The sequence below is a fragment of the Hemicordylus capensis genome, chromosome 5 (genome assembly GCF_027244095.1).
Source record: "Hemicordylus capensis ecotype Gifberg chromosome 5, rHemCap1.1.pri, whole genome shotgun sequence".
Taxonomy (NCBI): Eukaryota; Metazoa; Chordata; class Lepidosauria; order Squamata; family Cordylidae; genus Hemicordylus; species Hemicordylus capensis.
The window spans coordinates 154,175,591-154,202,765 of record NC_069661.1 but is presented as its reverse complement, the minus strand read 5'-3'; the positions used below and the strand labels follow the sequence as shown (position 1 = coordinate 154,202,765).

Sequence of the window (27,175 nt, the reverse complement as noted above, 5' to 3'; positions counted from 1 at the left end):
GCTTCCACATAACTGCAGCAAACCCCTTGTGCCCTGGCGTCACAGGATCTGGGAATCCTCCAGAATGGCTGATGCAGTATAGAGGATTGCAGCTGGGGGTGGAATGGAGGCGTAGATAACAGAAATCAGAGACATTTCCTTTGTGCAAGCAGACAGGCTTCCATTCTCTAATGGCACTCTTTGGATCCAAGGCAAAAGGTTTGCTGAGAAACACAACAAAATTCCTTGGAACTAATAAGAGCTCTCTGGACAGACTTAGGAATCACCTACAAGCAAGTTGCAGAGAGTAGCTTAGTAAGTGTTCTGTGTCTCTACAAAACAATATGTTACAATGGGACTTAGGCTTATAGTAAATCTGAATTGCTTTGAAAAACTTTAGAAAAACTTAGTTGATGTCACGCCCCCACTCGAGGACATTGGAAAGGAGTGGGAGGCAGGCGATTTACTAGAAAGTGGGGAGGCGGCTGAGGAGGAGCAGGCCGGTGATGTGAATGGGGAGGTAATTTGGTGCAGGAGGGGCCAGCAGGGCCGCGTGATCTTGGGTCAGGATCTGAGTTTGAACAGCCCCTATCTCCTCAAGAACGCAGATGGGGAAAACAGCAGCAGGTGAGGGAATTACAGAGGAGTAGTCAGCTGGCAAAAAGACAAGAGGCAGATTGAGTCTATGGCAGCTGGCAGGGATGGAGTGTTGATGAAGTGCATGTGGCTGCTGACTATAAATCGGGCAGCCTGTGCCTTGAACAAACTGCTGGAAACAACATGTCAAATCTGCTTGGAGCTTTTGTCGGAGAGATTGTGACTTTGGAATTCGGGCTCCTCACTTCTGTATTCTTGGTGAGACTGTTAAACCTGACTATTTAGCAGTAAAACTGAAATTTGAGCTACGCTAGCTATTGTGTCATATATTTCTGGCCAGTGTCTTCTGTCGAGTGAGCTCATGACAGCTGAGAGACTATAATGGTTTGGGGTTTTTTTTTTTTAAATATCTAATTTATATACAAAGCACCAACAGCATTGCTTATTGACACACCTAAGTGACACACTCAAGTGACACACTCATATGACATATTCTGCAACAGAATGTGTCATATGACTGAAAGAACAGGAACATCCCTACAGTGTGTATTTATTTATTTATTTATTACATTTATATCCCGCTCTTCCTCCAAGGAGCCCAGAGCGGTGTACTACATGCTTAGGTTTCTCCTCACAACAACCCTGTGAAGTAGGTTAGGCTGAGAGAGAAGTGACTGGCCCAGAGTCACCCAGCAAGTCTCGTGGCTGAATGGGGATTGGAACTCGGGTCTCCACGGTCCTAGTCCAGCACTCTAACCACTATATCACGCTGGCTTTTGAACACAAATCTTTAAATAATAGAAGTGTATGCTGTACAGACGTAGAATAACCAGAAGGAAGGCAAAAACTTTCATGAGGAAAGCATGGCAACTTACCTATATTTTGTGCAGGTAGAGTTTTGACCTGAAGGGCCTTCAGGATTAAGTGTGACTTGTGGTGAAACCTGAGCTGACAGCAGAAATCCCAAAGCTAGAACAACAAGAGCAACAGTAGTGCCTATAATAAAAAACAAAAGAAGGAACATTAATCCAGAAAATAGAATATTAGCAATGCAAGTGTATTTCTTGAACATGAAAATATATATCTTGTACAGTTTGGCACAGTTGGGTTGACTCTACCTTATGCAATAATGGCTTTCTATTTATTTATTTATTTATTTGATTTCTATACTGCCCTTTCAAAAATGGCTCAGGGTGGTTTACACAGAGTAATAATAAATAAATAAGATGGTCCCTGTTGCCAAAGGGCTCACAATCTAAAAAGAAACATAAGATAGACACCAGCAGAAGTCACTGGAAGTACTGTGCTGGGGGTGTATAGGGCCAGTTACTCTCCCCCTGCTAAATAGAGAATCATCACATTAAAAGGTGCCTCTTTGCCAAGTCAGTAGGTAAATAACTCTGACACACATACCCCAGGCAAATTCTGGTCCATTGTTGCAGAGAATTACCTATGGCCTGCTTCACATTATTCTTGATGGGGTAGTGGGGTGTGTACGTGAGCATGCATGTCTGTGGTGCCAGGGGAGGGAAGGAGAGCGAGAAACAAAGCTGTTCCAGCTTGGCTGATGCCACCCACTTGCAGATATAACTTGGCTGAGCTTTGCCAGAAGCACGAGCTTAAGGGCTCTCACCCTGTGGCGAATGGTCTGTGGCCCAGAGACTATGAGCTGCTACGAGATGGGCCCTCCTGAGAAGACATAGAAGACCACAGTGGACAGTCTTGATGGATTCCAAGCTATCAGATAACTTTGAAAGACTTCTTAGCCAAACATGGTGTACCCTAGAATGCAATATAAACATTTTCCTGGTTCTACTGCATAGTTACTCACTTCTTTCAAGCAGAAAACTATAGATGATTCCCCCACCCACCCCATTATACAGGATAGTGTGACAGGTCTTGATGCAGTATGGGTGGGGGAGCTGGGTAGTCCAGAGGTGAATCATATTGCAGCCATGGTAGATGCCAGGAGAGAGTCCCTAACATTCTTAGTGTGTGCAGCCATAAAGTATGCTACCCCCATTTGTTATCTAAACTACACCATATCAACTTGTTTGATAACTTTCAGTTCCTCCGACTACCTGACATCACCCCTCAAGGGCCACAAGATGATCTAGGTCCCCTTCTTTCACCAGCTGGCTTCAATTTGTCCACTCCAAAGCTTCCACAACAGAAAGAAAGTGGGGCTTCTTCCTCCCTTATCAGTTTTGGGGAAACTTTGCAAGTTTTTGAATAGAATTGATTTTAATAACTTTAATAATTTGTTTCAATAACTGTTTTATACTTTTATTGTCTTATGTATTTTATTCTGTATTTTTAAATTCTGTACAACGCCTAGAGATATCAGGCAGTATAAAAATATGAGAGAGAGAGACAGAGGGAGAGGGAGAGAGAATTTGGTCATAACAAGCAATCCTAATGATATTTGAAGATGTTTCCCAAGTAAAGAAAGTCTTAACCGGGGTTCAAGCAACCTATCTGCTTTTTGTTCCTTTATTGAACATGGCATTTTAAAAATTGCTCCTCCTGATTCCATTCCTGATAGGGAGGAAACAACATGTTGCTTACCTGTAATGGCAGTTCTTCTGGTAGTCAACTGTACCTTTACACAAAACGGATCTGCGAATGCATGGTAACCCAACCAGGAACATCAAGCAATCTAAGTGCTTTGGTGCTAGGCCCGCCCCCTGTCCTGAATGAGACCGAGGCTATTCCCTCCCTTTCAGTTCTGGAGTCCAGCTTGTACCCAGCATACCATCCATCTGCAGAGGGGAGGATGGGTGTTTATGTGAAGGTACAGTTGACCACCAGAAGAACTACCATTACGGGTAGGCAAAATGCTGTTCTTCTAAGTGGTCACTCTAAAGTAAAGTAAAGTGTGCCGTCAAGTCGATTTCGACTCCTGGTGACCACATAGCCCTGTGGTTGTCTTTGGTATAATACAGGAGGGATTTCCCATTGCCTCCTCCCATGCAGTGTGAGATTATGCCTTTCAGCATCTTCCTATATCACTGCTGCCCAATATAGGTGTTTCCAATAGTCTGGGAAACATTTCCCATAGTCTGGGAAACATACCAGCGGGGATTTGAACTGGCAACCTTCTACTTGTTAGTCAAACATTTCCCCACTGCACCATTTAAGGTGACAAGTGGTCACTGTACTTCATACAAAATGTGGAGGACGCAGTGTCTGCATCCATGGAATCACGTAAAAATAGAATTGAGGACTGCCCAGCTAAATGCTGGATCTTTGTGAGCCTTAGCATCCAGACTGTAGTGTTTTACAAAACTGGATGTAGTGGACCACATTGCGGTCTGGTAGATGGAGTCCAGTGGAAAAGCCCAATTAAAAGCCGTTGATGTAGCCAGAGTGAACATAGACAGAGCTGTCAAGTTGTTCGGTGGAGCTTTGTGAGCAGGCTAATAGCCCAGCTTTATAGTAGCCAAAATCCATCTGGAGATAGATTGGGCCTCAGACAGAGTCAGTCTGTAGTAATTGAATAAAAGTTTGTTCTTTCTTCATTGCCTTTAGAAGCCTCCAAGGGTGATTAATCAATAATGAAGGAGGAGGGGGGTGTTCTCTGGTGCAGAAACATGTCTCAAAGACAGCTTGGCAAAACTGAAAATTAATTCCACGTGCAGGCAGACTCACAAAGGAAAGATTTACTCTTGCCTGCTGGCAGGTGGGAGCAAAAGGGAAACAGGGATTGCTAGTCACCCCAAACCCAGTTGGGAAAGACTTCCTAAAGCGGTGACTTGGTGGCAGCAAGATTTACCCTACCAGAGTATTTTTCTTAGCTTTCTCGGTTTGGAAAGTTAAAAAATTTTAAGCCAGCCAGTCTGCTTCTCAAGCAGAGGAAAGGGATGATCCAACGCTAGAGCCTTTCCTCATGCTCTGGAGCTGACTCAGACTGGTCAGTGAGTTAAGTAGTAACTGGCTGAAGGCAGGAAGTAGAGGAAAATTCCTTCAAGCCTACAATAATCTGCTACAAGGACGTAATACAACCTTCTCCTTGTGAAAAACTAGGTAGAGTAGGTCTGAGCGAAGGGCTCTGAGTTAGATTGTGGTGACACAGTTTTCCAAGTGAGGAATTGTATATAGCAAGTGGCCATGGGCTCAAAAGGTTTTCCTATGAGACCCAGGAGGACCCATGGTAAGTCTCATGAAGGAGACACATTAGGTACAGCCAGAGGCAGATTTGCTAGGCCTTTCAGGAATGTTTTGACCTTGGGGTCTAACCACAGGGATGTCCCTGGGGGTGCTGACCAATGTGCTGCTAAGGCTGCCAGATGTACATGGACTGAAGACACTGACAGTGATTTCTTTATTTGCAACAGGTAAGACAGTATGCTTCTTTGGGGTCTATGTCCATAGTCTGTGAAGAGAACCTCTTCCATCTAGCAGTATACAGCCATCTGGTGGATGTATTTTAGGAAGCTGCTACAGTCTATCTCCCATGACCAATATCCCCCACATTGTGAGTGAGAGTGAGTATGTCCAAATCCGACTGAGTGCCCGGACAGTGAGAAACAAAGTCTGGGTTCTGTGGGAGATGCAGGTAAGTGGTGTTGGACAGGTGGAAGAGCTAGGGAAACCAATGTCTCCTCGGCCACCAAGGTGTGATCAGTATGCAGGACGCCCTGTCCTCCCTGATCTTTTGGAGTATTTTCAGTAAGAGTGGGATCAGCAGGAACATGTAGAGGAGGTGAGCAAATGGTGGTGAGCAAATGCGTCGCCTAGTGAGCCATGGCCTATCCCTGCTCTGGAGCACAATTCATGGCATTAAGTGTTGTGCTAAGATGCAAACTTGTATATCAAGGGAGTACTCCATTGTTGGAATATGGTCTGTAGAGGGCCCAGAGCCAGAGTCCACTCGTGATCAAATGAAGTGGTCCTGCTTAGAGAGTCCATGACCATGTTGTCTTTTCCTCTTAGGTGTACTGCCATCAGCATAATATCCCAAATAAAATATAGCCCAAGCCTGGAAGGCAGGCAATAGATATGCACTACTGACTCATATACAGGAGGATTGACTATCAACCTCAGAGAGATCAGAGGTAGTGGTGTGCCCGAACCGGTCCGGCGGCCATTCCAAAGAATGGCCGAACTGCCGGACCGGTTCGGACTGGGCTGGTTCGGGTCCGGGTGGGGGGTATATCTTTAAGGGCGGGGAGGGCTTGCTTAGCCCTCCCGCCTCCTTGCCCCCGCCAGCGCCCGTATTTAACATTATAGGGGCGCTGGAAACCAGCCGCCCCCCCCCGCCGCGAAATCACTCTTAAAAACATCCAGCCCTCCCTCCCTCCCAGCTAGCTGCCCGCCCGCCCCCCCACCCACCCACCCACCCAGTCGCTCACCCGGTCGGTAGATACTAAGCGAGAGGAGCTCCGGCACAGAGCTCCTCTCGCTAGGAAGGCCTCCGGGAGAATGGTGGCTTGCGCGCGCGCGCATGCGCGCGCCGCAAACCACGCCGTTCTCCGGAGGCCCGGTCTACCCGCCGGGAAAGGGCCGGGTAGACCGGGCCTCCGATCGCTGGGTAGACCGGGCCTCCGATCGCCGGAGGCCCGGTCTACCCAGCGATCGGAGGCCCGGTCTACCCGCCGGGAAAGGGCCGGGTAGACCGGGCCTCCGATCGCTGGGTAGACCGGGCCTCCGATCGCCGGAGGCCCGGTCTACCCGGCCCTTTCCTGGCGGGTAGACCGGGCCTCCGGAGAACGGTGTGGTTTGCGGCGCGCGCATGCGCGCGCAAGCCACCATTCTCCCGGAGGCCTTCCTAGCGAGAGGAGCTCTGTGCCGGAGCTCCTCTCGCTTAGTATCTACCGACCGGGTGAGCGACTGGGTGGGTGGGTGGGTGGGGGGGCGGGCGGGCAGCTAGCTGGGAGGGAGGGAGGGCTGGATGTTTTTAAGAGTGATTTCGCGGCGGCGGCGGCGGCGGGGGGGGCGGCTGGTTTCCAGCGCCCCTATAATGTTAAATACGGGCGCTGGCGGGGGCAAGGAGGCGGGAGGGCTAAGCAAGCCCTCCCCGCCCTAAAAACAAGGCCCCCCTTCGGTGCCGGTCCGGACTTCTCCGGACCGTGCACATCCCTAATCAGAGGGAGATACAAACATTAAGGTGGTGTCATAGAATATTGCAGGGTGGAGGAATAAGGTTGTAGACTCAGATTTTACTAGCTATCTTCAGGCCTATGACATTATTTTTCTGCAAGAAACTTGGCTGCTCTGAGAAGAATTCAGTGTGTACGTGTGTGTACGTGTGTGTGTGTTTAAATCTCCTCCCAAAATATGGATGCAGCAACTTGGATCTACTCTCATACCATCAAATGGATTTGCCAGGAAATATAGGACTGAAAAAAGGAAGTACTTTTTCACACAGTGTATAATTAAACTGTGGAACACTCTGTCATAGGATGTGGTGATGGCCACCAGCTTGGATGGCTTTAAAAGGGTTAGACAAATTCATGGAGGGCAGGTCTATCAATGGCTACTAGTCTTGATGACTATAGACTGCTTCCAGCCTCAGAGGCAGGATGCCTCTGAATACCAGTAGCAGAAGAGCAACAGCAGAGAAAGGGCATGCCTTCGTCTCTTGCCTGTGGGCTTCCCAGAGGCATCTGGTGGGTCACTGTGTGGAAAACAAAACCATTGGACTAGATGGGCTGATCCAGCAGGGCTTTTCTTATACTGAAATGGCATTTGACAAAAATGGAAGGTGATAATCGGCATCCAGTCATACCACTTCTGGATGTTTCTGAGGTAGATATACATTTAACTGTGTCAAAGGCTATTTAGCCATTTTATTAAGAAATGCCTAATTAAGACCTTAGTCTGAGAAATACATGGCAAATGACATGAGCAGAATCCAGGCACAGGAGACCTGCTTCAGAAAAGAAACAGGAAAAATGGGTGTTTCAAGTCCACATAAGAGGCTATGTATTCTCAAGCTTGGATAAGAAGAGCCAAGCCTTCAGCACTGTGCTGCCTGACCCTTTGCTCCCAGTAAGAGAATAACATGGCCCTAATCAGGTCTCCCTCAAAAGCATGAGCTCAGTGTAACGTCTTGCCCTGTCCTGGAAGGGCTCCTAATTGCCAGGAGAGGTTGCTTGAAATCTTGAGTCTGGAGTGTGGCATGGTTGGTTATGCCGCAAGCAGCTAGTGTCTACAAGCAGTTCAAATTTTACTCATTTAAAAATCCTTAACAAAATGCTATATTTACTTTTGCTTAAAACTCATTTTCTAAGTGTAGGTACCTTGTTTTAGGTAAAAGGTAGGTCTACCTCCAAGAGAACTGAAAAATTAAGTTGAATTAATGACAGTACATCTCTTTTATCCCTGGAACATGTTGAAGCAAGTTAAAGCATTATACTGAAAATTCTGTTATCTAGTCTGGAATCTGGCCTCTCCTGTGAGCTGTAATCATTGAAACCGATCAGTTGCACTCCACGTGCAACTTTGAAAATGTAACATTCTTAGTTTCCAAAAAACAACAAATCAAGATGACTTTTTTTGGCATCAGACAACATTACCTGCCTGAATGAACTGAGGACTAAAATAAAAGGACTAACCAATTAGATATTAAAAATAATTAGCAGTTGACAAAGTGATTGAAGATGACAGTCATCCATTTGTACAAGAGTGGGGAAAAAATGTTATTTCTAAAACTTATGTGCTACATTACTAGCTCCGCGGACTCTTGAAGCTGCTCACAGCAAACTACCAACACCACTTCCCCACAATAACACACACTCAGCAACATTACAATTCCAGTATAAATAAGGAATCAAACACAGACGCAGAAATAAATAAAAGCTGGATCTGGGGTGACTTCATTTAACTTACTGTTAGGGTATGCACTGCTTCTGTACACGCCAGGGAGGCTGGGGTGTGTGTGTGACTTTAAGGTGTGGGGAGGGTACTCATCTCCCCCGCCACATTCCCCCCTCCGGCGCTGCTTTAAAAAATGCTGGTGCGGGGCAGCTGTATACCCTCTTGCGTAAAACTGTAAGCGGTGGGCGCACACGCTGGAGGGGGAAACGTGGCGGGGGAGGTAAGAGCACCCTCCCCATGCCTTAAATTCACCCCACCCCCGCATTCGAACCGGTTTGAACGTGGGGGTTCCAAACCTGTTCGGCGTTTGTTGAATAGAACGCCGAACAGGTTCGTGCACATCCCTATATACTGTAGGTATCCTATTGCAACAAACTTCAAATAAACAGACATTCTATGACTATTTCATCTACAATCCAAACTAGACCTCAAGAACAAAACAAAACAAAAACACCTATCACACAGCTGGGACTCAGATCAGTCATGTAATCTTGGGAAAAGTTTTTTAAAAAGAGCGTCAGATGGAGGATTCAGAAATCTAAAATTATCAAGTATTTAAATGAAATGTACAAGCAATTTTTGGCCAAGGCCCTCAAAGTGGCATACACAACACACCATTAAAAGAGAGGAGCACAAAAGCAGCAATAACATCACTGTCAGTAACTTAAAGAACATGTTTTCAGTTGCATTTATTATATTTGTGCTCTTAGTTTCGTTGCCTTGTGAAAATTGTGTTTTAGAAAGCTGGAATAAAAATATACACTACGGACTGGATCCAAAGAAAAGCAAGTGGAAGTAAAATAGTTGTTAGTGCTTCTCTGCAAATGCTTGTGCATGACCTCGCATAAGAGTTCTCCACGGAGTGCTGTAATGGATAGGATCTACAGAGGTTTTAAGAATTCTACTTGTGCAAAATGTTGCACAGGCAGAGCAACACCTACACATCTCTCATGCAACTTTTAAGCATAAGGCATAAAGAGGCTTTTATGTGAGCGAAGGCACTTTCTGCACACAAAACGGAAGGTCTAGATCCAGTAGTAAAATAAAAACATAAAATAAATAAAAACAAAACAACTGGAACAATGTGAGTCAAACAGCCACAGAGAGAAATGTTCCAAATAATGGGGGCCGCTCAACAGCCCGGTAGCAATATCCTGTACCAGTTGTAGTTTACAAACACTCTTTAAAAGCAGCCCCACAAACTGTCTGAAATGTTGCAACACTTTAGCCAGAATGTGTCCAAGGCATGTGTGACAGTGACCAGATGATTTTACTTTGGATTAAAATCACATTATTTAAGATAAATTTCTTGTTTATGCCACCCTACTGTAATGGCTGAAGACAAGTATCCTTAATATATTTTATCCCTGATGCTCCTGATAGGTCACTGTGTGATTCAGGATGCTGTACTAGGTGAGTCTTTAGCCTGATCCAGAAGGGCTTTCTTCATACTTCAGAGCAGGGCTGCTCAACTTCGGCCCTCCTGCAGATGTTAGCCTACAATTCCCATAATCCCTAGCTATTGGCCACTGTGGCTGAGGATTATGGGAGTTCTAGTTCAAAAACAGCTGGGGGGCCTAAGTTGAACAGGCCTGCTTCAGAGAAATCAGACTTGCCTAAGACTCAGTTCATTGGTTTAAGATACTTAAAGAGCAGTATTTTGCAGAAAGAACAGTTATGAGCTAGCAAGTAACTAGAACTAGCAAGTAACATTGCTAGTGTTACTACACACATTCATGACAACTGGCAAAAAGTTTAAAGACCTACCTGCTAAACTTCCAAGTGTGAGTTTCCGGCGGCCTACTTTCTCAACAAGCCAGACTCCCACAAGAGTGAAAATGAAGTTAGTGAATGCTGTCACTGCAGCAAGCCAAATTGCAAGTCGGTCATCTTGAACACCAGACATCTGCATAATGGTAGCACTGTAGTACCTGAAAGATAAAGAAAACAGAAGTACAGGTAAGTCATCATTCTTAGGAACTATATGCATTTCAAGTTCTGAACATCTGAACTTTTGGAACACAACCCATTTGGGGATTTCCTTTACACTACTGAATAATGCTCTTCCTTTTCAGGTGTTTATATTTTGACTTTCAGCAGCAGGAACCCAAGAAGCAATTTCCACTAGCAACTTGTAAATTGTCATATTTGTAAGTCAACTAAAAAGGAACATTTACTGAAACATACCTTAAATTAAATACAGTGTTCTTCCAATCTCTACACACTGTTAACTACATTCAGACATATTATACTGCTGACTAAAAAGGTGCTCACCTTTTTATAGGAGAGTGACGTCTCCTATAGGCCATCACAGCAAAGCTGAGCAGGAATGTCAAAATAATCTTATTTAATAAATTACTGCACACATACTATGATGTATGTCTTTGATTTACTGTAGCAGCCAATAGTTTGAAATAGCAGCCAATGACTAGCAACATTGTATTTTTGCCTAATTTGTCAAATGCTCAAGTGACGTTCTAGTGACAAGTATGATTTTGTTCAAATCAAATTTGAGGACAGAGTGGTTCCCTTTGCCCTCGGGTGACAGTAAAACTTTTAAAATGTTGCAAAATTACTGGTATAAAAATACATCCATGACAGATTTACAAAATTATTTTTTCAAATACCACCATCTTCTTGTGCTGCAATGAGGATTATTTAATCATCCAAATGCTTTGTGCCAGATTACAAAATCCTTCAGGTTTTGATATGGCAGGGAGCAAAGAAAATGCCAATGCCAGACTTTATTTCCAGTCTAAGCCTTGCTTGTATGAAATGTCAGACATTAAGACCAATGTACAATTTTAGGGGGCGGGGGGAGGTGCAGTGATTCTGTTATTTTATAACATCTGGAATTTTACATCTGGAATATTCTAAACCTACTGATTCACTTCTTCATAGCAAGTAGACTACAGGTCCTTTAAAAGCCTCTAAGAACTCATTCCTCTTTTCTTTTTTAAAATAACTTTTTATTCAATTTTTCACAACTTAAGATACACACACGGACACACAAAAAAGAAAAAAGGGAAAAAAGAAAAGAAAAAAGAAAAACACACACAAGAGGACTTCCATCTCATCATTACAACAAGTATCAGTTACAATACCCAAGTCTTGCCTGTAATTTAATCGTTCTCCCCCCGTTAAATCGTATGAAAGTCAGCTCTAAAGTCATTTAAAAAACATTTTTGTTACCACTCAAAAGCCTGATAGAAATCCATTTTATAATATGTTTTTAGGTAAATAAGAAGAGGGTCCCACTCCCTTTTAAATGCTTCAAGTTTATTTCTTAATAATGCTGTTAGCTTGGCCGTTTCTGCCAACAATAACACTTTAAGTATCCGGTCCTCTTTACTCCGGCAATGGATGTCTTTCCATTTGTATGCAAATGTCAATCTTGCTGTTGCTGTCAGATACATAAAGAGGATCCAGTATTTCCTAGGCAATGAGTTATTATCAATGCCTAATAGTATTGTTTCTGGGCTCTTAGGGAAAGTCATTTTAAACACTTTCTTAAGCTCATTGTATATTAAATCCCAATAGCCTTTAGACTTATTACAAGTCCACCATAAATGTATATAGGAGCCCTCCTCTTTTTTACACTTCCAACATTTGTTTGACATGTTCTTGTACATTAAAGCCAATTTCTTAGGAGTTAGATGCCATCTGTACATCATCTTAAGATTATTTTCCTTTAAATTAGAACAGGCAGTGTATTTCATGTATTCTATCCATAGTTTTTCCCAATTCTCCAAGTCTATATTGTAACCAAAATCCTAAGAGCATTTAATCATTGAAGTTTTCACTACTTCCGTTCTTGTATCTTCCAATAATAACAGATCATACATCCTAGAAACTAGTTTGTCTTCCTTGTCACACAATTATTGTTCAAATTCTGACTTTGATTGATTAAGACCCTTTTTACAATCTTGCTTGAATAAGGCGCTAATCTGCTGATACTGAAACCAAGAAATATTCCAATCCTGCATAAGATCTAGTTTTTTAAGTTCGTATTTTGCACCTTGAGGAACAAGCAGTTGTCGATACGTAGGCCATGTCTGTTGCATATTTTTCTGTTTTCTATATATAACTTCCAGTGGAGATACCCAAAGTGGATTTTTTGGTTCTAACACAAGTTTGTTTTTCATCTATACGATATATAAGCTTTTTCTAACATAGTGATTTAAGAAGTCTTTATTTACTTTTACCTTATCATAAAATAGATATGCATTCCAACCATATCTTATATTGAATCCTTCCAAATCTAACAGTCTTTGATTTTTTAATGTAATCCATTCTTTCATCCAGTTTAGGCATATTGCTTCAAAGTATAACTTAAAATTCGGTAACGCAAACCCTCCTCTCTTCCTGTTGTCCATTAGGTTTTAAAAATTTATTTTTGTTTTTTTGCCCTGCCAAATAAAGTTCTTTATGTCTTTATGCCATTGATCAATAATTGACATTGTATTTATTATTGGTATTGTCTGGAAGAAATATAGCATTTTAGGAAGAACATTCATTTTGATAACAGAAATTCTTCCACTTAACGATAGATTCAGTCTATCCCATCTACATAAGTCTATCTTTACTTCCTTCCAGATTTTAATATAATTATTTTGAAACAATAAGGCATTATTTGTTGTAAGCGTAACTCCTAGGTATTTTACCTTTTCCCCCACATTGAAACTAGATCTCAAGACAATTTTTTCAATATCTTCTTTGTTCATATTTTTAATTAATACCTTTGTCTTATCCTTATTTATACAGAACCCTGCCAAATTCCCATGATTCTAATATTTCCAATAATGTATCAATTGACTCTAAAGGATCTTGTAAAAACAACACTATATTGTCTGCAAAGGCTCTTAGTTTGTATCTTTGTGTCCCTATTGACAATCATTATATTTTGGTCTCTTCCCTTATCATCCTGCACATCATTTCCAAGACCAATATAAATAATAATGGAGACAGAGGGCAACCTTGTCCAGTACCTTTCTGAATACTAAAATAATCTGTAAATTCTCCATTAGCCTTAATGTTTGCTTTTTGTTCAGAATATATAGACCCAATCGCCCTTATATAATTAGCGCCAAACTCTACAATTTCCAGGGTTTTCAACATAAATTGCCAGGAGATGTTATCGACAGGTACTCAGACTCGTTATATAATTCTTTTGCTGTTCAACTCTTAATTTCCAGGCCAGATATCTACCCGGTTTATTTGCCTGTTCAAAAGATTTCTGTTTTAGAAATTTTAAATTTATTTCTATCTCCTCCACCATCAACATGGAATATTTCTGTTTTAATACCTTTAACTGTTGTATTAAAGTTTGATCACCCTTTTTTCTAATTAGTTCCCCTTCCAAGTCCTTAATTTGAATCTGGATTTTTGAATCTGGATTAGGTCCTTGTTCTCTTGTTTCTTTTCCCCCCAGTGTGCATTTTATTGAATAAAGAAACCCCTCATCACCACCTTACTTGCGTCCCATACTGTCTTCATTTGTAGATCATCCTTTAGGTTTATCTCAAAATATTATTTAAGTTTTGGTAAACCTAATTTCACAATTTTAGAGTGATTCAAAAAGGACTCATTTAATTTCCATTGATAGTTTTTCTTTATTCCAATTTTCCACCTTAATTCTATAGGATCATGGTCAGAAAATATCCTTGGCAATATATCAATATCTTTTATTGTTATCAACACATCTGCATTAGCCCAGATCATATCTATTCTTGTGCGCACTTTATGTCTATCTCAAAAGAAAGTATACTCCTTAGCATCTGGATTTTTGATTCTTCATATATCATGTAAACCAAAGTGCTCAACCATATTGAAAAAGGATTTTGGTAATTTCCCATCATTTTTTCTCAAGTCTATTGAATCTCTATCAGCTTGCATTGAGACAACTCCATTAAAGTCTCCCTTTAATATAATCCGTTGCCTATCTGTCTCTGTTAGTTGCTTTCCCAATTTTCTATTGAAGTCCGCTTTTGCCTCATTAGGGGCATATATGCCCACTACTTTTTAAGTAGTATTTTATATTTTAAGTCTCCAACCTTTATTTCTACTATCAAAACTCTTCCATAATCATCTTTATATATCAATTTTGGCTCTAAAAAGACTTTTATATAAAAGACTACTCCTCTTTCCCCCTTAATATCTAATGTTTCAAATTGCTGGCCAAGTGCTTTGTTTTGTAGGTATTTTCTCTCTCTCCTTCTTATATGCACTTCCTGTAAGCAAATCAAGTCTAATTTTCTTTTCTTTAGATCATGGAAATTTTTTTGGCGTTTTGTTTTTATATTTAAACCATTTACATTTAAGGAAAATAATTTTATTTCCATACTGACTATTTATTTGTTTGTTTTGCCAATCCCCCCCTTATTTATTGCCTTGTGTCTTTTGGAGATCCCCTGAGACCTGAAGATCGTTCCTGTGCCTGTGGAGAAATTGTTTTATTTTAGAGTCTTCGGTTAATCTATCGTTCTTATTTTTATAGGTAAAGGCAACCCCTTGATGGAACTCCCAGCTAAAGGGGATTTTATTTTGTTTTAGAGTATCAGTCAAATCCCTGTAGTCTTTTCGTTTCTTAAGAAGTCTTCTTGGGATTTCTTTCATCATCATAATTGTTTGTCCATTAATTTCCCATTTATTTTGAAAATGGGCTTGTATAATACAGTCTCGGGTAGATTTATATCTCAGGTTTGAATTATACAATCTCTAGGCACTTTGTGGGTGGTTGCAAAAGTGGAATTTACTCTAAAGGCATCTTCAATAAGTCCTTCCATATTAAGTAGATCTATCTGCAAAAGTTTGGCTAATTCATTTGTCAGCAAATCTGCTATATTTTGAATTGTGCTTTCTGGAATTCCCCTTATTCTAAGCATTATTTTCCCTCTGCACCAGTTGCAACAATGCAAGTTGATCAGCTAACTCTTAATTTTCCTTTTTCAACTCCATTATCTCCTGATCTGCAGCATCTACTTTTTTGGAAATTTGTTTAGTATCCTCCACTATCCTTTTATTTATTTCTTCCAAGTTGTTACATTTATTTGTGTTGTCTATGATCCCTTGTTTCATCACTTGTTTATTCAACTGCAACATATCTTGCTTTAAGACCTGTGAATCTGCTTTTATCTGTTGTATGTCCTCTTTAAGGGTTTGCATATCATGGACCATAGATTGTACCACTTCGTTATTTATGTCTAATTTACTATTAATGGTTTGAAGTAACACCCAAATTTTACTAGAGGACCGATCCATTTGGGGGATTGTTCCCACTGATAGTTTTCTAGCCATGTAAGTTTGTGGTCCAGTTGGGGTATTCTTATTCTTAGACATTCTAATATACTAACCATAACCTACAGTAACATATTGTATGTTTACAACAAAATTAACTCTTTAAACAATATGCACCTCCTATGACTACAAAAGGGAAAGTATAATTTCCACTTTAATTCCACTTCACCCGTTTTTCTCTTTTAACTCTTCTTCGCTCAAGATGTATCCGTTCGCTTGTTCACTCTGTAAATATAGTCACAGGCTCCCTTTGACCCAAACTCGCATTTGTAGAATCACGTTGAAAGTCAACTATGCACTGAAAGGAGGTGGGAGATATACTTCACGCTCTTCAAAATACCCAGAAGTTCACCGTATTCATCTCAGTGATCCCCAGCGTTGAATCTTTGCACTTAGGGCGTATTGTGAGCTAACAATATAGAAACTTGGGCTACTTTGAGTAACTTTAGCAAGATTTGGATTACTTTAGATTACTTTAGCAGATTTAATAACAATTTGAAAACACAAAGGCAGGGATGGGCGTTAGTCATCCCTCTCTTTGAAACTACTACAAAGTTTTGGCTCCTCTTCTCTTGTAAATGTGCTTATAAAGCTTTAGTTCCTCTCCATGTGGGGCTGTGATATTTCAACCATATCTTGACATCCAAAAGCGTCCAAAAAGCATTGTTTAAATAAGATTCTATCTCGCAAGTTGTTGTTTTCCTTGATCTTTTAGATGAGATTCTTAATAAATTCCTTTGTTGACATGTTGGCGTTTGATAGAAATTGCAAAGCTTCTGAGCTTGGTTTCAGGACAGCCTGAACTCCACACTGCAGTACTCTTCTTGACTCTAGCTCTGGCACGAAGAGACCTCGGCTTCCCTGTGCCCCTTCGCAGCAGGAGCTGACTTCTCCGGGCTAGTTGAGTCGTCTTCGCTTCCCACTTTAATCCTACTCATTCCTCTTTTCTACCCATGTTTTTCTTATAACTATTCACTCCCGAGTTCAATTTAAAATCCTGGTTTTGACCTTCAGAGCCTTGCAGGGTTTGGCACCTGTCTACCTACAGACCCGCCTCTTCCATCCAGTTACATCCCGTCCGGATAGATAATCTCAGATGGCCCTTTTGTCGGTCCCTGCTTTCCGAGAGGTTTGGGGCACTAGGACCTGCGAAAGGGCCTTTTCGGTTGCTGCCCCACTTCTTTGGAACTCTCTTCCCCTTCAGATTAGTTTAGCCCCTTCCTTACTGATTTTTAAATCTCTATTGAAGACTTTTCTTTTTTGCCAGGCTTTTGTCCTATAGTTTACCTATTTGTTTTTTTATTTTTTTGTTAGTTTAGTTTTTAATCTAGAATGTAATATTTAATGTTGTCTTGTTTTGCATGTTTTTGTGCACCACCCAGAGTCTTTGGAGTGGGCAGTATATTAAATGTTTCTAATAAATAAATAAATATAAATAAAATAAACTACTCCATATTCTCATGCTTCCAGGATAGTCTGAAATGGTCTGGTTGCCAACTCCATATACCTGCAATTCCCACAAAGAAGCTATGAAAAGTCTTTTATATATCCTCTTCCCCCCCCCCCTTCCCTTTTTTGTTTATAATAGCACTTACACTTACATTTATATACCGCTTTATAGCCAGAGCTCTCTAAGCGGTTTACAATGATTTAGCATATTGCCCCCAAATTCTGGGTACTCATTTTACCGACCTCGGAAGGATGGAAGGCTGAGTCAACCTTGAGCCCCTGGTCAGGATCGAATTTGTAACCTTCTGGTTACAGGGCGACAGTTTTACCACTGCACCACCAGGGGCTCTTCCAGGTACACAAAGGGTATAAGGTACACAAATGTGTAAGATACAATATAAAAAACTAAATACCGCAAAACATTCATGTATTATAAACTCAAACAGAAATGTGCATCTTAAAATTTCTATATTTTATCACAATCATTTACTCCAATACTTTAAGCAAAGGCGGGGTGGGTGGGAGATATGCTTTTATGTATTCTCATTCCCATGGAAAGCAACTCTATATTGGCTCCTTAAAAACAAAATAAAATGTTTTCAGTGAAATTTCTTCTTCATATATGCTAGCAAATGGCTACACTAAAGGTTTTCTCAATATTAGTTGCCTTGTACGCACAAGCCTTAGTTGCCTTGTACGCACAAGCCTTAGTTGCCTTGTACGCACAAGCCTTAATTAAAAATAGCTTTGAGAGGACAGGGCTGTGACAAGATAAGAGGTTATCAAGTTTTTCAATGCAGCTGCTTTAGCAGACAGTGACCAGAAGAGGGAGCACTTGTGATAAGAGCATTTTTAAAAATATATATAAATTCATTTTTGTTTAGCCACTCTGACCTCTAATGTTAGGAAAATATATATTGGGAACGTAAGCAACAATGTTTTCAGGACCAGGGATGCACAAATTTAGGCTTAGCTTACTAGCCAGCTGTTATTTGTGGTCACCACAAATTTGTTCCCTTCCTGGCACACAGATAGAGGCCTTACAAGAGAAGCGAGTCTTCTGCCATTTGCACTGGAATATGGAGATGGTAAGAATATGGAGATGGTAACAGTGGGAGCCCTCTCCTACTACTAAGGATTCCTGCCATTTCTTACTTAAAAAAAAAAATTACAGTGGAAATAAGACTCAAGGAGCAGATCTATGTGGTGATGGGCATTCTGCTCACCAGAGGGCTGGAGGCATTCATCACCGGCAAGTAAATTTGTAGATGCTGGTTCAGGACAAGTTAAATATTCTAGATCAAGTACAATTTGTGTCTCTCATGGGATAAGGAAGGCAACTTTCAGATGGGGGCAGTGTAAGATAAGAAGCCACAGGCAATTAGATGCAAGGGCTTGAAGGTGCATTATTGTTTGTTTGTATGTATGTATGCACGCACAATACTCTACTGTATCCGTATATAACTACTACTTTCTTTTCTGCCCCTTCTTAATATTTGTATGCATCCATGAGATGTTGACATTTGTGAAATGCATTCTTTCTCCCTTTCCTATGAAGCACAAGGCACTTTATATTTTACTACCTGCAGCTTTTGAAAACTCAGCACTTGGTGTTGAGACATGAAAGTGTATTTTAGGAGCTGGAATTTGAATTCCACTATAGTATCACAGTAATCAATTGCAATATTAGATACAACATTTGAAACACAATATTGTTTTTAACGTATCAGTCAGAAAATTTCAACAGCTTAAAATAACATGGTATAAAGAATGACAGTTTGTTCTGTATGAGGTCACTGCCAAACCACAGCAACATAAACTATGAATAACCCCCAGTTCACCACCAACTAGATATAGATAAAGATATATAGATATTGTCCTGAATTAGAGATTTGTCTATGGTATTTAGAAGTGTCCTAATTCTATCTCTTGTCTACATCTCTCTCTCCCCACTTCAAATTATAATTATTTCTGCTATTTCTGCTTTGGTTTTCACAATGTCATTGCATGTAAGAGAGGGGAAAGCCTATTTGTACCAAATCCCCCAGTCATTTATAATTTAGTCCTTCTTGCTTAGCTCATTAAAACTACAGACACAATCCAAAAACTGAACATTGTGCTCTCAAAACCCTAGTTTCTGCTGTTACATTCTCACTTTCCTAGCTTTATTGTTCTGTGCCCCTTTATAATATAAACCAGCTCAAAATCTCTAAAAAGAAGCAATGCCATCTTTTGCAAACTGATTTTTAATGAAGTTGACTTTCTCAGTGGGAGGGCAGAATTTGCAATCAAAGTTAAACAGTACCAAAGAGTTCCCAGTACAGAGCTACTGTACCTTTTCAGCATTCCAAGTGTTTTTACTACAGATACAATACCTGTTACATACTTGTTCCAGTGCAAACGGATATTAACACTGCTACATAGCTTAAGAAATGCAAATTTTCAAATGAGAGCTCAGCTAGTCTGAAGCAAACTGGTGAGTGCTCCAACAAATAGAAACATCATTAAAGCTACACATTTCCCCCATTTAAAAGCCTAGAAACAGAAAATAAAGATGAGACCCAGAGATTCTGTGCACAGAGGTATTTGTTTTACGAACAGCAAATGTACCCCATGGCCCCTTCCAACATTTGTGGAGGAGAAGTTAAAAATAGTTTCCAATTCAGGGCATTTAATGCCCTGAATTATGAGAGGAGAGCTTGTGGTAGCAACAGAGGCGTAACTAGGGAAAACGGCACCCGGGGCAAGCACTGAAATGGCGCCCCCCCCACCGCCCCCCCAATATACTACATTATACTTAGGTTTTTCCTCACAAGCGCCCGCCGCCGCTGCCAAGCCAGGCCACTGACTGGCTGCCAGGCACCAGCAAAGCAATGCGGGGGGGGGGCGCAGGTGGCGCGGAAGGGACCGCTCATGCGGAAGGGGGCACCGACGTGCTCCCTTGACTGCTGCAGCGCTGCTGCACTGAGCAGGAAACATTTGTATTAACAAAAAATTAAAAAATAAAATAAAATAAAATTGGTCATGGCGGCGCCCCCCACGTGACCAGAAAAGATGGCGCCCGGGGCACGTGCCCCCCCTGCCCCCCCTATAGTTACGCCTCTGGGTAGCAAGTATGACTTGTCCCCTTAGCTAGGCAGGGTTGCATATGAATGGGAGACTATGCTATGCTAAACCCGACGCTTTATCTTTTCTTTTCTTTTCTTTTTTCCTTTAGGGTAAACAAAATACCAATCCTTTTAAACAGTCCAATGTCTAGCACCAAAAACGTTGTTCCGAATCCGTTCCAAGTCGTTTGCCGTAGTATCAAGAATAACTTTCGAGGAGCAATCTGATCCGAGGTTTAGACGCAATGGCGGTCTAAAAGAAACTGAGGAAGACACACCCCAACTGCCTTATTTAACGGAAGCACGATCACGTGCAGGGCAGTTGGAGGCGGCACGAGGAGCTAGTCAATCGGCCTGCGAGGTCCCTGCACAGGCGCAGAACCCATTCTTTATGAATGCAACGGATCACTATCCAGATCTGTAAGATATTCCTCTCAGGGGATGGAGCCGCTCTGGGAAGAGCAGAAGGTTCCAAGTTCCCTCCCTGGCATCTCCAAGATAGGGCTGAGAGAGATTCCTGCCTGCAACCTTGGAGAAGCTGTTGCCAGTCTGTGTAGACAATACTGAGCTAGATAGACCAATGGTCTGACGCAATAAATGGCAGCTTCCTATGTCCTAATATGTCGAGATTCTCATGCACATGTACCCTTCACAATCCACAGCAAAAGAAAACTAAGTAGGATTAGCTATAATGAAATTTTCTCGCTGCCTTTAGAGTATCAAGAATCCAAAGGCTCGTCAAAAGTGAGGGGCAGAATGACATGGAATGTATGTGTCATCTTTCCCCCTCTACTTAAATTCATCTCCTTTCCCTCCCACCCTCTCTCCGTCTGGAGAAGTCCGTTCCTCCTCCAGCCCTAATCCATTCCCCCACTTTCCTTATCCAGGTTCTCTCCAGCCCTCCTGCTACCCTCCCCACTCCTCACCAACTCCCCTGATTTTTGCAGAGTTCCCTTACAATTCCTTCTTCCATTCTTTCTTTTCTTACTTACAAGAGTTTAAAGTCTGATGTGTAACTTTGCTAAATTATTTTTTTCCCCTCATAGACTTTTCAGGGATGTACTTTATTTGGTGATTTCTTTGGTTTTACTATGTCTTTGGGGAAATCTTTTTTTCGGTTATGAACTATATTGGGATGACTATCTGGGGATGAATGCTCATTTTGATTTTTGACAAGGTCTATATCCCTAGAGATGGAAAACAGGTGACAACATTGCAATACTTTCAGCTTTCAGAGTGTCATCTTGCATTTATTGTCCTGACCATCAGGCCAGCAGCCGCCAAATTTGCAATGTTTTAAAAGGAGTAGCTACACAAAAACTACTATAATTTTTTTTAATCAATGTTGTCAGAGAAATGGAAATGAAAACAGGTTGTAATGTTTTTCAATTATTATCCTATGGAGAGATTACCACAACTTGTTCATTGTCTGATTGTTTATTTTTTGCCTTGATTATTCATATTTAGAGATGACAAAAATTTCAAATACTGTTTCTGTTTACTGAAGACTGAATCTTAAATCTATGCTAACAAATTTAAATGTCTTCATTTTGCACAATATTAAATGAACATTTATTTTCATTGATTTTATACAGAACATGTCTTCATATAACATGTATTACAAATTAACTTTATCTGTTTTTGTCTGTTTCAGGCACAGTGGTGATGGTACTGAAAATATGATACACTAGAAAACAGTAAAAGAACATCAGATTTAACAACTGCTTTTCAATGGAGTTTCATGAAACTGTTTCCACAGGGAGAGTGCATTAGATGCAAAATGCAATTTAACCAATCCCCAAAATTATGAATCCTGGATTACTTTGCTAGAAGCTGCCAAAGTCAGGAATCATGCCCACTTCTGAACACTGCCAAACAACTCACAGAAAAAGAAATACCACAAATTTGTTATCACAGGAAATGAAGAGGCCTGAAACCATGAAAAGGAATCTAGAAATTCTGAAGTGGAAAGTGGAGGAAAACTTCAGTAAGCAGTAGCTGTACAACTAAGAGGTCATCAAGACAATTATAAAATTTATGAGTATATGATAGTCACTATATTTTTTTGTGGAAAAACAAAGTACCTGAAGAGGACATGATCTCATGAAAAGCTCATCAAATCAACACAACTGAGTGGCAATGACTACGAGAATGTGTGGTTTAAAAGAGAGATGAAAAGATTCCAGTAGTAGTAACCAGTACAGACATAGTAACTTTAGAAACTCATTGCATCATGCTTCATGCTATAAGGGGAACAGTGGAGGTGGGTAGGCTGGCCGGAGGCGCAGATGTTCTGTGACAGGCCCGGCTAGTTTCTTTTGTTCCAGCTGGTCTTGTGGTAGCAAGCATGACTTGTCCCCCTAGCTAAGCAGGGTCTGCCCTGGTTGCATATGAATGGGAGACATGATGTGTGAGCACTGCAAGATATTCCCCTCAGGGGATGAAGCCGCTCTGGGAAGAACAGAAGCTTTCAAGTTCCCTCCCTGGCTTCTCCAAGATAGGGCTGAGAGAGATTCCTGCCTGCAACCTTGGAGATGCCGCTGCCAGTCTGTGAAGACAATACTGAGCTAGATGGACCAACGGTCTGACTCAGTATATGGCAGCTTCCTATGTTCCTATGTACTGCCATGGAGTTAGAGCTAGATTATGAGCTCTAACTTTGAAGTCTATCCCATGGCCATTTCATCCTTCTGATGCTCAGAAGGAATGTTTTGCAGTTCCAGATAAACTGGAATGATTCTTCCTGGGCCTGCTTACTCGTGAGCTTGAAAACAAATATCCGCCACAAAGTGACTAAATCAACATTCTGACCTTCAGTCAAGACATAATTCACAGTGACATGCGGATTAAAAAAAACCTCCTACACATATCCTGCTACCCTATGCAGTGAAAACACTTACTGGAAATTCTGAGATTATTCAGAAAACGAACGGTCTTGGGCATGGAATATTATATAACAGCTAGATAGAATTAAAAATCATGGGATTATGCCTCTGAAAGCTGACAGCAACACTGAATCAACAAGTTCTACTTCCAGCAAGCATTCAGCCCTATGTTTTCACAACTTTAGTAATGGACAATATTGACAGGCTTGAGGAAACTCTCACTGGCTAGGGCACATCTCAAGTGAATGGGACTGCAGTGCAGGATAATATGTATGGACCACATCTTCTAGGCTCACTCTTCCAGTTGTTCAGAAGCAGAAGCAAAGAAATGTTTCCACTGAACATCAAGAACTAGCAGTATATGTGGTTGGTGAATGATGTGGATCTCAGCTGCTGAAAACTAATAAATGGTGGTTTTTCCTGTACATTTATATTAACAGCAAAAGTTGCACAGACCAAGAACCTTCTTTGGTTATTAACAAGGCAATGAGAGAATCAAATATCCCAAATTAGAAGAACTGGTTTCAACATTAGCACCAGAAAAATGGTAACCATATCAGAAGATGCTACTGAATAGCTGTCTATCATAAATGCACTAGCTACTGAGTTAATTGTATTTGAAATCCTAAACTGGTTATCAGCAATAGTAGTAGTGATGGATCAACCTCTTTTTGCAAAAGCAATAGAAATTATCTAGAAACACAAAGACTCCTATACCAGTACAGTGTTAAGAAGGGGAGCTTTCCATATAATCTTCAACGTACTAGTCACCATAGGAAAGCAGTTTCAAGATGGTGGACTACAGGACCTTTACAGAGTCAGGAATTGTTGGTGAGGGCTCATTTAATGGTGTTCTAGAACAGGGTTTCTCAACGTGTGGGTCCCCAGATGTTATTGAACTTCAACTCCCATAATCCCCAGCCCCAGTGGCCTATGGTTGGGAATTATGGAAATTGAAGTCTAATTACATCTGGGGACCCACACGTTGAGAATCCCTGTTCTAGAAGGCAAGACATACAACTAGGCTGAGAGAGCGTACAATTATGTCTATGAAGTGCTCGTGAGATTAGCTTGGAAAGAGTTTGTGTCATAGGTAGAAGAAAATAATCAAGAACAGGGGCCGGATATCTGTTTATTTTTGGACCACATCAACAGTAAAGACAAACCAACAGGCCTTTGATGATCTCCTGCACATACAGGAATAACTTTTGGAAAGGTTTCAAGGAACACCTTTGTTATAGTAAAGGAGAATTGACTGTAGTCTAGATGTCTTATGTGAAGATTGTAGAAGATGTGCTGCTTGGCCTCCTACATGCTTTATGTTAAGAGAATTGGGAACAACGCCTCAATATTATTAAATCCCATGGTGCTTTGCGTATGATAAACTGAATTATACCAGGTATCTGCCTGCTTTCTATGTACCAGTCCTTCAGAGCAAAATAACTCTTAACTTGATAAAGGAACTTCAGTTTAGGAGAATTCAAACACAGGCAATCATGCTAAACCCCAGACATATTACTTGACGTATCTTTTTTTGAATTCCACCTCCTTTTATTATCAGCTCACTTATTTAACATTTACTACTCTTCCCCCAATTGTGGTTTATCTTATGATACTTTGGGTGTAGAGAGTTTTAAATATTCTCGGTCATATTATTCCATTACTGTCATCTTTTAAACTTTACATTAGCTCTCAAATAAAAATGTAAATGCCTTCTGCAGTCTTTAAAAAAACTTATTTCATCTACTTCTACAAGAACCATTCCATAATTTAATATTGTCAACAACATGAGTACAGTGTGTGTGTGTGTGTGTGTGTGTATATACGTGCACGTGCACGTGCACACACACACACACACGGGTGGTGGTGGCTGTGTGTGTTTTCTTTATATGACAAGCTATAGCTGTAAAGATGAAATTGACAGGGGAATTTTGAACACCTGAAGATACCTTTAAACGATCTTTCAATTGCTTACATATCCAGTTAACAGGATCCCTTAACAATGGGATAAGTTAAGGCATTGAATTAAATATAGACTGAAAAGAGCAGGCAACAGCATATGGAATTAAATGCCACCAACTAAGGGACTGGAATAATGGCAAAAGAAATTAGATGGCATTTCAAGATTCCAACAGATAGTTTTGACAACTTAATCCTGTCAAACAAGAGCAGATCTCAAAATATTCTATTTTCTTGAGGCAGTCTATTGTTTTAAACTTATGCTTTAAGGAGTGTGGAAAGTTTGGTATGTTTTTCCAGCATTCCCCACAGCTTGTAAGAAGCTGTGCAATGGAAGTGCATACTGCTACCCACTACTGGGATCCAAACAAAAACAACCGACCAGTAGTCTGTCGGATCCCAGTAGTGGGTAGCAGTATGCACTTCCATTGCACAGCTTATACCCAAGCCACCCAACTCTAACATGCCTCAACAACCCAGCAGAAAGAACCTTACAAATCAATTTTTCATTGTGAAGAATGTGGACACGACACGAGGCAAGAAGAGCACAAGTGACAGTTTGCACATACAACCACTGGTTACATTCAGTGAAATCCTAGTGCTAAAATATTTAGCTCAAGGCACTCCTGCGTATCATATGCAGGGCATATGCACATTGATTTCATAATGGATGAACATGGGAAGCTGTCTTATACCAAGTCAGACCATTGGTCCATCTAGCTCAGTATTGTCTACACAGACTGGCAGCAGCTTCTCTAGGGTTTCAGGCCAAGAATTGAACTTGGGATCTTCTGCATGCAAAGCAGATGCAGTTCCACTGAGCTTTGGACCCATCCTCTAGGGAAGATCCTACAGTCTCATTCAAATGCAAACCAAGGCATACCCTGCTTAGCAAAGAAGATAATTCATGCTCACTATCACAAGACCAGCTCTCCTCCCCAAAAAAGCAGGATGAAGAAATGAAAATGCTTCTTCACATAACATACAGTTCATGTATGGAATTCATTGCCACAAGATAAAGTGATTGGTCACTAGGTCAGATGGCTTTCTAACAGGTGGTTGTTCTCAGCAGTAGCTCTGAATAAAGTAATCAAAGAGATATTACCTATTGCAGAGGTCAGGGGCATAGTAATCATAGAGCAAACAGGTTCAAAGAACCTGGGCTGCCACACCCCAGGGACCATGCCTGGCACCCCAACCACACCCCTACAATTGACGTTAGGTGCAGGGGGAATGAGCCCTAACTGGCTCCATGCCCCATTTGGAAGTAAGATTTGGCCAGTGCTGCATTTGCAGCGTGGCCAGGATGGCTTCTCCCTGCTTACAAAAGCAGGGAGAGGCGTTCCAGGACAGTCTGGGAGCCTAGCGCTGGCTGAAACTTCTCAAAAATGGGGTGTGGCTGGGTCCAGCAGCAGCAGGCTGGACAGGGGCTGCCAGTGTCCTTGCTATGCCACTGGGAGGGGTTGAGTGCTACCATCACTCTTTTGGTGCAATGGTAGCTTTCTTAGACTGGCAATATCAGCATAAATATCTGGATTAGCACCAGTGTGCACATGGAGTGAAACTAGCATAGAACACATAGAATGAGAGTTATCAGGTTTCCAATTCAGAGCATCAATACATTAGGTACAAATGTTCCTTGTGTGCAGATGCTCCTCTTTCTGTCTTCATGCCAGCAGGATTATTTAAGGGACAATCTTCTCCTGCATGATCCTGACCATTTATTACAGTCTTTTGGGGAGGCCCTGGTCTGTATATCACCACTATCAGCTGTGTGATTAATGGATACATGTAAAAGGGTCTTCTCAGTCAAGGCACCCAGACTAATCTTGAGTTTGAAGAGCAGGCCATATAGTATATTGCTCAGCCATCTTCAAATTCCAGAGTAGTCTGAGCAATTCATTCTTGGAGGAGAAACTTAACAGGCTTTACATGGGAATCTATATATTTAATTATTTTACGGCGGACTCAGGAGAGAACTGCATGGGGATGTGAGGATGCACGTGGATGTTTGACAAGCCCCGCCCCTGCTGCAGCCATGACCAAAGGCGGGGGTGGAGCTGCTTTTCAGCGCCGGGACAG

General features: G+C 41.3%; 1 protein-coding gene across 1 annotated transcript in view; it reads right to left on the bottom strand.

The window, feature by feature from the left end:
• Positions 1-27,175, bottom strand: part of SLC2A13 (solute carrier family 2 member 13) — a 225,656-nt gene that overhangs the window by 56,479 nt on the left and 142,002 nt on the right. The window contains exons 5-6 of the mRNA XM_053251709.1: positions 10,165-10,328; positions 1,452-1,572 (exon numbers count right to left, since the gene is read on the bottom strand). Of these exons, the coding sequence (XP_053107684.1) occupies positions 1,452-1,572; positions 10,165-10,328 (285 nt within the window). The remainder of the gene's footprint in view (positions 1-1,451; positions 1,573-10,164; positions 10,329-27,175) is intronic.